The sequence below is a fragment of the Danio rerio genome, chromosome 4 (assembly GCF_049306965.1).
Source record: "Danio rerio strain Tuebingen ecotype United States chromosome 4, GRCz12tu, whole genome shotgun sequence".
Classification (NCBI taxonomy): domain Eukaryota; kingdom Metazoa; phylum Chordata; class Actinopteri; order Cypriniformes; family Danionidae; genus Danio; species Danio rerio.
Window position 1 is genome coordinate 37,956,923 of NC_133179.1, and position 13,567 is coordinate 37,970,489.

General features: G+C 37.3%; 2 protein-coding genes across 2 annotated transcripts in view; both read right to left on the reverse strand.

Moving 5' to 3' along the window:
* LOC137491248 (uncharacterized) overlaps positions 1-13,567 on the reverse strand; it is a 697,259-nt gene that overhangs the window by 439,009 nt on the left and 244,683 nt on the right. The window lies entirely within an intron of this gene.
* LOC108182277 (uncharacterized) overlaps positions 1-13,567 on the reverse strand; it is a 257,835-nt gene that overhangs the window by 22,956 nt on the left and 221,312 nt on the right. Inside the window, exons 4-10 of the mRNA XM_073946789.1 lie at positions 13,091-13,264; positions 12,161-12,334; positions 8,302-8,475; positions 7,819-7,992; positions 7,124-7,297; positions 2,346-2,519; positions 1,472-1,518 (exon numbers count right to left, since the gene is read on the reverse strand). Coding sequence (XP_073802890.1) covers positions 1,472-1,518; positions 2,346-2,519; positions 7,124-7,297; positions 7,819-7,992; positions 8,302-8,475; positions 12,161-12,334; positions 13,091-13,264 — 1,091 coding nt within the window. The remainder of the gene's footprint in view (positions 1-1,471; positions 1,519-2,345; positions 2,520-7,123; positions 7,298-7,818; positions 7,993-8,301; positions 8,476-12,160; positions 12,335-13,090; positions 13,265-13,567) is intronic.

The window sequence follows — 13,567 nt, forward strand, 5'->3', positions numbered from 1 at the left end:
TAACATTTATTTGTCCACAAATTTTTAAAGACTGAAACACTTTTCATTATCCTGGAGTCTTTTTACAACCCCAGGGGCTTTGTAACAACTACAAATAATAATATAGGTTTTTAACTTTATTTGTAATGTTGGTCAATTTGTCTAATTTTAAAGCCTGCCAAGCACATCTTTTTCATAATCATAATATTTTTGGTCTGAGTATTAACAATTTAGAAACAGAAACAACCCTTAAAAGAAAATCTAATCTCAGATTCAATAGATGTGATATACGTTATGCATTAACTACTAGTATAATTGTAAGTGTACTACTTGAAAATTACACAATGACATTTTTTATTTGTACGGCAAGTGAACTCCTGAGTAGTATACTTTTATAATACTTGTTGTAATTATTTAGTTTATGTACTCTATTCTTTGCTTAGAACTTGACTGTTGCACTTAACCATTACAACTGCGCACACAGTAATAGATACACACACACACAGCAGTGAACATGGATGCATGCACACACACACAGACACACAGACTTACGCATCCGCACACACACACACACACACACACACACACACACACACACACACGCTGCTGCTGACTGTTCCTGCAGAGGATTCTGGGTAAATCTCTCGTCAGTCTTCAGCTCAGTTTCACTGATGATCCAGGATAAAGCCCAAACCCAGCACAGAGCGGCTCAGTGAATGTGGTCTGGACTGAGTGGATGAGGCTCATTGTGTCTCTATAGATGTTGTAGAAGATCAGAGTTCCTGCACTGTGATCCACAAACACTCCTATTCTCCTGCTGAGCGCCTTCACTGGGAGAGCAGTGTGTGTGTGATTGTGACTAATTGTGAAACTGGAGGAAAAGCAGAACAAACTCCAGGACTGAGCATTACATCCAAACACACACTCAGCACCATCTCCCTTCCTCCTGATGCTCTTATATGACACTGATATACACACACCAACATCTCCATTGCAGTCAATCTCCCAGTAACAGCGTCCACACACACTCTCTCTGCACAACACCTGAGGATAATCAAATCTGTGTGGATGATCAGGATACGGCTGATTCTCTCTCACACTCTTCACCTCTCTGTTCTCCTCAGACAGAATGAGTTGAGTGTTTGCTGTGTTTGGATCCAGAGTGAGGAAACAGGCATCTGAACACAAGAACACACATTTATAACCACAGCTGTGTGTACGTGTGTGTGTGAGAGGGAGAAAGTGTGTGTGTGTGTGAGAGAGAGACGGTGTGTGTATGTGTGTGTGTGCCTGTGTGTGTGAGAGTGTGTGAGAGAGTGTGTGTGTGCGCGTGCGTCCATGTGTGTGTGTGTGTGTTTGTGTGCGTGAGAGTGAGTTTGTGTGTGTGTGTGTGTGTGTATGCGCGCGAGCGTGTGTGTGTGTAGTCCTACATTTGCGTGGTCCTGCTGTAATCCTCGTGTGTGTGTGTATGTGTGTGTGTGTGTAGTCCTACATTTGCATGGTCCTGCTGTAATCCTCGTGTGTCCTCCATGATCCAGACTGTAAACACACACAGATGGAGAGAATGAGCTGTTTAGTTTTCCCCTCAGCTATTAAGCTAAAGCTAGCACTGAGCTGCTCAGCTACACGCTCCAAACTCTTGAGCTAAAACACACAACACTTGTTGGTTGAGCCGGGATGCACAATGAATGTAACACAGTGCGTTCTTTTCCTCTGCTGTTGGTGAAGCGAGCGCAGATACTGCTCATGTTGATGGAGACACCCTGCTGCAACATTCATTTATTACAGTGATCACACTTAGCTTTGCCATCGTTCTTCAGCACATGCAGCCTTTGAGCACATGTTGCAGTCCATCTCTAAACTATGTTCAGATTATTAAAGCTGCTCGCCAGCGCCCAAGTTCCTGACAGATTAGCAAGTGAAAAATACACATGTGTGCTCAGAGAAGAGGAATCCAGATGTTGATTTTAGAACAAGAGTCTGAACATTATTCCAAGTGTCTGATTCCAGAATCTGAATCCATCTTCAATCCCCAACCCTATTCCTGACCTGATATTGTAGGATTCTTCAACAGAAATGGAGGAAGAAGTTTCTCTGCTCAGCTCAAATGCTGAAACTGTACAGTGTGTCCCGCTTAATGTCACTGTAACTGAGCCAACACACTCCAACATTTACAGAGGAGATTCATTTCACACTCAATGATTTGCTCTTCATAGACATGACTGTAATACTCTACAAGCTGTATCTTCTGTCTGTCCTCACCCCATAACCCTCACAGAAAACTGAAGCTGATCACAAAAGAGCTTTCTAGTGTCTTTTTAAAGCCATTCAGTGTAAAAGCACAAGGCCAGTGCTGCTCCACATACTTGAGTTTGTCCAGTGTGTAGTTTGGATCCTCCAGTTGTTCAGAGAGCAGCTTGACTCCTGAATCTCCTGGATGATTGTAGCTCAGATCCAGCTCTCTCAGGTGTGAGGGGTTTGAAGTCAGAGCTGAAGACAGAAAACCACAGCCTTCCTCTGTCACCATACAGCCAGACAATCTACAAACACAGCAATAGTCCACATCACACAGTTGGACAATCCCACATCTCTTTGTGTTGTGAAGATGCTGACTGCTGTTTCTGCTCATGTCAACAGCAGTGATGAACACACACATCCTGATCAGCTCTCCTTATTGATCGAGCCCTCGCATCAGCAAACACACTCACACACTCAACAAGGACTCGACATCATCTGTAGAAGTGTACAGAGCAAAGACATTGTTCATAATACACCACATCAAGCTGTAAAGTCTGCTGTGAGGAGGAAGAAGACACACTTGATCATCTTAAAGTCATGTATTAAGTGCTGCTATTCAATGATCCTCCACATAGTTTGATTGTTTTTGTCATGTGAGGGACATTCTACAACACTGATTCAGAATTATTTGTAATGATCAATAATGATGAGTAAAGTAACACTGTAGGGTCATATTAGGGTATTAAACATTCCCATTCTTAAACGCTTTACTTATTGAAGAATCCACTGAATAAATGCAGGATAATAAACCAACAGATCATTTTCAGCAGATCACAAACATCTGTGGACATTTATAAAGTTAAAGTGAAGTTACATCGGACATTTCACTTTCACATTCACACTTTAGCAGAGAATGAAGAGAATAGCAAACCTGTAAACCAGCTGAGCAGTGTTCATCTAGTGTCAGAGATCATACACACCTTTTACAGTGTTGATGTGTGCTGAAATCATCAATGACAATGAGTGATCGTCCTCTTTACACTCAGCTGTTAATTCTGCAATAGTTTGTGCATCATAATAATCCATCATCTTAATCTGATTTTATAGTTGATTTCAAACATTATAAGTGTGTTTTGTAGATAATCGACTCTTAAATGCAGGATTTCAGCTGGTTGTATGATTGTAAGACATTTACTCAAATGTTGCAGAGGTCTGAAATGTCTAATCAGGTGATGTCAGACAATATTTATTAATTATCGCCATAAAAATATCTTGATATCCTATAATATTGTCTCTTACTCATATCTGTCAAGAGACAACAATTGAAAAAAAAGACAGAAACGCTGGTGAACTCCTCTGAATGACCAAAACACTCCGGCGGGACAGAGCAACAGACAGATGCTAAGCTGCTTATCTTGGAGGATGGCCAGCACAAACTCAATGCAGCTTCACACTCTCGTCCAGCCCTAGGCAGGAAAATGACCAGCTAAATCCAGCTAAAACTAGCTTAACCAGCCTAGGCTGGTTCAAACTAGATTTTTTAGCAGACAAGCGTATCACACGAGAGTGTCAGTGCCCATTCTAGACTCACAGTGGATTTAACAGTGATGTTACCTGTTTTCCAGACAAACACGCTCAACCAATGGCTATTGCTGGACCAAGTTCATGTCTGAATATTAGCGAGTCCTAGACTATAGAAAGAAACGTCTTGAGTCTGGACTCGAGTACTACAGCCCTGACAGTCACCAACTTCAGCTTGTAGATCAAACTTTACTGCATAAAGAGCAACAGAACATGACCTGATCTTCATTTGTATATTATATTGTGGACGATGATGTAAATAAACTAAAACAAACAGAAACCCACTCTCTTAATGTCTCTTTCACAAGCCTGACAGTCACATTCACACTGATGGAGCATTAGGGGACTTTTATTCTGTCAGCTGAGAAACACCTGATCAATAATCATGAGCGCTGACTCTCCTTCCCACACAGCCTTTCTGACAGAAGATCTTCAGTCAATATATTGCTTCATGTGAATGAGTAATCAGGGTTATTTTCAGATGCATGTGTAGTAAATACATCAGTTCACCAGGTCTCTTACAGTAAACTGCTGAATACATGCTTATAGTGTGTCTTCATATTATTGTAGTGGTTTAGATCAGTGGTCTTCAACCCCCAGGCGGGTGCTGGTGCGTGGATTAATCAGTACCGGGCTGAACAAGAATGAATTATCTTTAAGTTGGCAGATAAAGAAGCTGCATTTAAACTGGATTTGTGGGGACAGCGCGTGAACAGAGGCATATCGGACGTGTTTCAAACATTAGCGCGGATTTTGTGTGAGACTGAGCCTGCGCCCTAACTCACCAAGCTGCTGCACAATCACCAGTCTTCACTGTTAAAGGAGTTTGAGAAACACTTTCGCATGTCGAGATGTACATGATACTGTATGTGTGTGTGCTGGCGCCCACGGGCTGTTTCACAGGCACATGCAAAGCTTGAAGGTAAACAAACAACGGCTCATCATAAGCATCTTATCGATAATTATTTATACGGTTGGCATTAAAGTGTAACGAATATGGCCGACCAGACACATAAATAAAAAATATGACTTTTAAATAATTTTAAATAATAAAATTTTGCATTTTATTTCACAACCAGCCAGCTTTGCCCAGAGAAGGCTCGAAACCTGATTCCAAGGTATTTACGACCCAAAGGAATGTGCCATGCGGCTCTAAGCACAGGAATGACTTACAAAGGACTATTTGCTGTTTAACACTGTTTTCATATAAACTTTACTCTTTATGTTTAATCATATGTTTTGCAAAGTTTCCCTTTCTCTTGTATTATTATTTTTGGTTTTAATACCCTTGCATATAATGTTTAACTGTACCTAGGCTAAGCATCCTCTTATACTGTTCAAGTTTGGACTTTTTGAAAAGCTTACTCGCTGTACAAATTGATTGTTGACATTTTATTTTAATATGAGTTCAACATATAATTGTTTTAAGAGACTTTAACATTTTTGTCCCGATTTACATAAAATTTGCCTATGCAAATTATTCTGCCTCGGACAAAGACCCATAAATTTAATATTCCAGGAAGTTAGCTTCTAATTGGTCAACTTTCCATGGAGGGTGGATCCGAACCTGCCCTATAAAAGTTGAAAACCAAGCTAAACACCTGCTCTTCTTCGCTCTCCTCTCTCCTCTTCGCTCTTGGAATCTCTCTCTGTTCAAACTCAACCGGGAACCTCTCTTCAAACACACTGCCTGGAAGCTCCCCCCTCTCTCTCCCAACTCCAGGCAACCCCCCTCCCCCTCTCTGCTCTGGAAACACGTTGTTTTGAACTTTCATCAACCCTCTACAACTTCCTCAGACTGAGAAACCTCCAAGAAAGCAGGCAGAAACCCAGACAGAAAGGGTTAATCACACATCTAAACATCTAAACTGGTGTGAACTAAATTAACCCTAAAGAGACAATAGAAGGGTTATATTGAATTTGATTACGTTTGGTTGCTTGGTTTGTTCTTACAGACTCATAGGTTTTTCCCATCATTACATCTTCTCAACCTCTTCACGTTTGTTACTCTCCCCTATGCTTGTATGAATGTGTGTTCGTGTTAGGTGTTAGTTTCTGTTGGATTAGTCAATAAAGTTTATTTTGTATAAAGAAAGGTGCCTGTGTATATTAATGAATCTAATGTCTTGAACTTTGATCTTGCTACCCTGCTCAAATTTTATGTTGATAGCATCGCTGAACGATTCGTTTGTTCGGATCAAAAGAGTCAATTCATTTGAAGCCCTGTTCAAATGAATCTTTCTCCCGCTAAGCTAGTCCGCTATATAATGTTCCAGAAGGTACACGCGCCTTGAAATCTGAATCATAACTCAACATTATAACGGCGGGAAAGGTGCGGGAAGAATAACCTTGAGCTAATTTACTACAGTAATAATAGTGTAGATATGAGAGCACTCTAATCTACATTATTATTATGATGTGCTACCTGTTTATTTGTGGAGAATAAACAAAGCATGCAAATGTAATTTATTACAGATATATTGGTGTAGAACGCTGAGCAAATGTAATTTATTACAAAAGTGAACATATAAACGTTATGTGACTAATTTCTAGCAGCTAAATGTGTCTGGTTTTATTCTCATAAACCGCGCCGACGTGAATGCGTCTGACTGTTCTGATTGGCTAAAGCAGACGTCTCATGTCAGCACGTTCTAGACGTGCACGCGCTCTTTCCAGCAATCTTCCTTTTATGGACCATCTCGTTGCAAAGAAACAAGCTCAGGGCTCCCATTGATTTAGCGGTACTGATGTTATAATATGTTATATTGTTGGAGCAATGTGTTAATAAAGTTATTACTTCCTAATGTTATAATAGCATTGTAATGTTGGAGCAATGTGCTAATAAAGTTCCATATGAGTACACAGTGGATTCACGTTGACTGGTCCGCAGTTAGAAAAAGGTTGTGGACCACTGGTTTAGATAATATTAAGAGACTTTTATATGTTTAGAAGAAACTGCAAACTGAACAAACAGCAGAGCATGTCTAAACTTCACCAGGACACAACAGATATAAATATAAAAATATAAAATATGAATAAATAATTCAGAGGTAATTCATTATAAAGATCCTTAAAATAAACTGATTCCTTTAACTTTAAGTCACATTTGGGTATATTGGAAAAAGAGAAGCTCTGAAAGTGCAACATTTCATAATAGACTATAAAGCTTTAAATATATTTATAGATAAACATACATTATTAAAGCTATGATTAAAATCACAACCCTGTAAATATTTAGTTTTTTTCTTCTGTCAATCCACTGAATGGGGATCCACATCAGGTAACCCAATATGAAACTGTATCTGTTGAGTGGAGAATCATTTACCTCAGTGTGTCCAGTTTACAGTGTTGACTCTTCAGTCCATCAGAGAGAAGCTTCACTCCTGAATGCGGCAGGTCATTGATACTCAGGTCCAGCTCTCTCAGGACACAGTTTGAGGATTGTAGAGCTGAAGACAAACTCTCACAGCACTGAACAGTGAGTTTACACATGACCAGTCTGAGAAAGAAGAACACAGATTACATTAACAGTGTGATTTCAGTCATTCATTTGATGTAAAAACAAACTATGAGTTTAATAATATGACAAAACTATTGGAATTTGAGTCAATTATTATTATTGACTATTGTTATTTATTAAAACTAAATATTAAAGGTCATCTAATATATTCTTGAATACTTTGAAATGTAAGAAAACTGCTAAATTTGAGTTCAGATTAGAGGACCACAAAACTTTATATATTTATGAACCTGCAAAATGCAAATGATCAAAGCCTGTCAAACCTGCTCCAATAAACCAATTCACAGATAAACTATAAATATAATCATTAAAAATATAAAATATAAATAAAGATTTTAGAGGTAATTAAATAAAATAATCATTAAAATACACTGATTTCCTTGTGATTGAAATCACAACCCTGTAAATGTTTTGTTTCTTCTTCTGTCAATCCACTGAATGGGGATCCACATTTGGTAACCCAATATGAAACTGTATCTGTTGAGTGTAAAATCATTTACCTCAGTGTGTCCAGTTTACAGTGTTGACTCTTCAGTCCATCAGAGAGAAGCTTCACTCCTGAATCCTGCAGGTCATTGTTACTCAGGTCCAGATCTCTCAGCACACAGTTTGAGGATTGTAGAGCTGAAGACAAACTCTCACAGCACTGAACAGTGAGATTACACATGACCAATCTGAAAAATAATAACAATAATCAAAATTACTGTGTAATTTTTAGTAAGTTGTTTAATGCAATACATAATTATAATCCATCTATCCATCCATCTAACAATCTACAGAAAGAAACGTCTTGAGTCTGGACATTTTGCAGTTTACTCAGTAAAGATTTTGAATATATTTTTACAAACATTCATTATTAAAGCTATGATTAAAATCACAACCCTGTAAATGTTTTGTTTTTTTCTTCTGTCAATCCACTCAATTGGGCTCCACATCAGGTAACCCAATATGAAACTGTATATGTTGAGTGGAGAATCATTTACCTCAGTGTCTCCAGTTTACAGTGTTGACTCTTCAGTCCACCAGAGAGTTTCTTCACTCCTGAATCCTGCAGGTCATTGTTACTCAGGTCCAGCTCTCTCAGCACACAGTTTGAGGATTGTAGAGCTGAAGACAAACTCTTACAGCACTGAACAGTGAGATTACACATGGCCAATCTGAGAAAGAAGAACACAGATTACATTAACAGTGTGATTTCAGTCATTCATCTGATGTAAAAACAAACTATGAGTTTAATAATATGACAAAACTATTGGAATTTGTGTCAGTTAGAATTATTAGGCTGGCTTCAGAAACAAGCCAGACTACTGAAATCCTTTCTAAACTTATTATTATTTTTTTTTAATCTTCTGAGACTAAATTTGCAAGACTATCTCCTCCTAGAGCTTTCGAGCTATAACCACCAAACTCGCACCAGACCTCCAAACTATTCTGACTCGTGTTGCTATATCTTTTCCGACTGATCCGCCTTTCGGTTTTCCGAAAAACGTCCCGGGACCGTCGGAAAAATCCCATAGACTTAACATTGGACCAAACTTTATTAGCTCATAACTCTGCGCCAGACTGTCACACAGACTTCTAACTGGGCTCATTTAACTCAGAATACCTAACTGCCAATAACTGATGAGCTTTTAACTTTTTGGCCACGCCCTAGCAACCACTTTTGGACCCTAGAAACTGTCCCATAGACTTCCATTCAAAAGACTCTCACTGACTTAACATAGGATCAAACTTTGTGAGCTCAAAACTCTGCATCAGACTGTCATAGAGACTACTGACTGAGCTCATTTAACTCAGACTACCAAACTACCAATAACTGATGAGCTTTTAACTTTCTAGCCACACCCCTAACTACCACATACTGCACCCTAGCAACAACAGTCCCATAGACTTCCATTGCAAAAGACTCATTGATTTAACATTAGATCTAACTTTGTGACCTCAAAACTATCTATCTATCCTTTTTCAAACTGCTTTAATCTATCTATCTATATCTATCTATCTATCTATCTATCTATCTATCTATCTATCTATCTATCTATCTATCTATCTATCTATCTATCTGTCTGTCTATCTATCATCTATCTATCTATCTATCTATCTATCTATCTATCTATCTATCTTCAAACTATCTATCTTCGACTGTTTTTATCTATCTATCTATCTATCTATCTATCTATCTATCTATCTATCTATCTATCTATCTATCTATCTATCTATCTATCTATCTTCAAACTGTTTTAATATATCTATCTATCTATCTATCAACTGTTTTAATCTATCTATCTATCTATCTATCTATCTATCTATCTATCTATATATCTTCGACTGTTTTTATCTATCTATCTATCTATCTATCTATCTATCTATCTATCTATCTATCTATCTATCTATCTATCTATCTATCTATCTATCTATCTATCTATCTATCTATCTATTTTCAAACTGTTTTAATCTATCTATCTATCTATCTATCTATCTATCTATCTATCTATCTATCTATCTATCTATCTATCATCTATCTATCTATCTATCTATCTATCTATCTATCTATCTATATATCTATCTATCTATCTATCTATCTATCTATCTATCTATCTATCTATCTATTTTCAAACTGTTTTAATCTATCTATCTATCTATCTATCTATCTATCTATCTATCTATCTATCTATCTATCTATCTATCAACTGTTTTAATCTATCTATCTATCTATCTATCTATCTATCTATCTATCTATCTATCTATCTATCTATCTATCTATCTATCTATCTATCTATCTATCAACTGTTTTAATCTATCTATCTATCTATCTATCTATCTATATATCTATCTTCGACTGTTTTTATCTATCTATCTATCTATCTATCTATCTATCTATCTATCTATCTATCTATCTATCTATCTATCTATCTATTTATTTTCAAACTGTTTTAATCTATCTATCTATCTATCTATCTATCTATCTATCTATCTATCTATCTATCTATCTATCTATCTATCTATCTATTTATCTATCTTCAAACTGTTTTTATCTATCTATCTATCTATCTATCTATCTATCTATCTATCTATCTATCTATCTTCAATCTGTTTTAATCTATCTATCTATCTATCTATCTATCTATCTATCTATCTATCTATCTATCTATCTATCTATCTATCTATCTATCTATCTATCTATCTATCTATCTATCAATCTATCTATCTATCTATCTATACTTTTTCAAACTGTTTAATCTATCTATCTATTTATCTATCTGTCTGTCTGTCTGTCTATCATCTTTTCATACTTTTTAAAACTGTTTAAACTAAATAAACTATTTCCAACAGACTTTCTCAAGCCAGCCTAAAGTTTGTCTTGACGAACTTTAATAATCTAGTTGACTATTGTTATTTATTAAAACCGAATGTTAAATGTCATCTAATATATTCTTGAATATTTTGAAATATAAGAAAACTGCTAAATTTGAGTTCAGATAAGAGGACCACGAGACTTTATATTATTATGAACCTGCAAAATACAAATGATCAGAGCCTGTCAAACCTGCTCCAATAAACCAATTCGCAGATAAACTATAAATATGATCATTAAAAATATAAAATATAAATAAAGATTTAGAGGTAATTAAATAAAATAATCATTAAAATACACTGATTTCCTGAACTGTTTAAGAAAAAGAGCAACTTTCATTTGAGAAGTAGCATTTTGCAGTTTCTCCACTAATGCTCTTAAAGGGCCATGACACCCCCCCACTTTCGGTTAAAGTCTACTTCAGAATTTTTTCAAAAGATGCATGATTAATGGGCGTGGAGCTCAGGAGTGGGCGTGGCCAGCAGGGGAGAAGGGGAGCGAACAACTGTTGATGTCAATCGGCTTACAAATTGAGAAACCGTGAGGAGACGCATGAGTTTATAGTTTACAAAGTTAAAATGCAAAGAAATACAAAGTAATTTAATGCCCTGCTACATTTGTTATTCGTAATTTCATATACAGACAACCACAATTTATATCATTATAAAGATAATCGTGTTCATATAAACACTATAAATGAGGACTTCTCCCTCAATCCCCGGGTCTAAATGCAGACTCAGTGCAGCAGGTCTCCTGACCTGTCTATTTTAACCATTAGTCCTGCTGGTAATCTGGAGGATTTAGGCAAACACAGCAGCACGGCGATGTGTCTGAATGTGAACGAACTCCTGATACAAGACAACATCCGCCAGTCTCCAATTCTCGTGCTGCTCTCCCGACAAAAATGCTTGCAGCACACACACAGCTTTGCTGTATGATCGGCCCTGACAGGATCGTGGGGAAAAACATGCAACAAACCCCATGGATCATGAAAACAAACACATACGAGCCTTCATAAACGGCTACTGCGTGCCCGTGGGTCCATGTCTCACAGCTTGAGCTTGGCACTGGTCTGGCAGGTCTGCGTCTGCCTTGCCTTCGGAAAGCGTGTGCTGTCATGCTCTCATGAATAATTAAGCAGCCGGCTCTTCTTATTGGATAAGGAAACTCCGCTTTGAAAAATAACGAGAAACCGACGCGTCATCATTGCACTTGAGGTACTTCGCTACGTCGCCGATTTTGATCCCTCCCCAAAAATCATTTTAAACCCGGAAGCTGAAATTAACTGACAAAAGCTCAAAACTATCCAGTTTTCCCCACAATTAAAGCTGACAGGTGCAAACATTGTCTTAACTGATGCTCAACACACACACACATCTGTTAATACAAAAAAAAGTTCTCCAGGGTGTCCTGAACCTTTAAATATATCTGGACATTTCCATCTCAATCAAAACACTTTTAATGTTAATGAGTGGAGAATCATTTACCTCAGTGTGTCCAGTTTACAGTGTTGACTCTTCAGTCCATCAGAGAGCTTCTTCACTCCTGAATCCTGCAGGTCATTGTTACTCAGGTCCAGCTCTCTCAGCACACAGTTTGAGGATTGTAGAGCTAAAGACAAACTCTTACAGCACTGAACAGTGAGTTTACAGCGCTGTAGTCTGTGTAGAGGACAGTAAAAGACACTGTATTATTGTGTGTGAGTGTGATGTAATTATTAAAGTGCCTATAATGAGTGATTTCTCCTCATAGGGAAAAGACTCCTTTAACTATTCAGAGTTGCTTTAATGGTCACATGGAGGAAGATCAAACATTTGTATTTCATTATTACATAAACTTTATAAAGAGAAGATCTCTGAACCAAAATGAGTCGGCCAGACAGATTTATTTATTGCTATTTCTGTTCTTATATTTCTGATATTTCAAATCCATTCAGATCCTCATATTTGTTAAACAAAGCAAGACTCTCATATAATATTAACAGACAGAAAATATGACTTTACAAACTGTACTGCAAATAAATCACATCAACATCTTCATATTAGTCAATAATATTCCTGAAATTAATATAAAACTGACTGAATATAACTTTACACACATTAACATTAGTAAATAAAGAGACTCAGTGATGGGCTGAACATCTGCAGAAACACAGCTCATTTAGACGCCCCAAAAACACCACAGAACACCAATCAATGATCATTTCAGCAGAAATTACACTAAAGAGCAATATTATATCTGATATAAACAGGGTTTCTCATATTTGACTTCACATTAAATATGAAATATTCACAATAAATAAACAGAAATAAAATACATCACAGCATATGCTCATTACCTCATCAGACTTTACTGCATTTCACAATGTAAAAGTCATTTGTGGCAGCATTTATTTGATGGAAATGTTTTTATTTTACCTCAGTGTGTCCAGTTTACAGTGTTGACTCTTCAGTCCATCAGAGAGAAGCTTCATTCCTGAATCCTGCAGGTCATTGATACTCAGGTCCAGCTCTCTCAGCACACAGTTTGAGGATTGTAGAGCTGAAGACAAACTCTCACAGCACTGAACAGTGAGATTACAGCACTGTAGTCTGTGTAAAGGACAAAGAGCAACAAAATCAGCAGTAAGAAATGAGCACTTTTGTCAGGCTACATCATGGTGTTGTACCATGGTGTTGGGCTGCAACCCCCACCTGTGGACATTGGGCCCTCATACCACCCTCATTTTCATTTAAACTAGATTAAACTAAACTAAACCTGTATTTCTCCATTCATATGACTGTAATTAATTATTGAACAGATTATTAATAACTAATCAGAGTGCATTTTACTGAGCTCAGTGTAAAGTTTAGTGTTTAGGCCTACAGTAAATGTAATATTAGAGGCATGTCTGC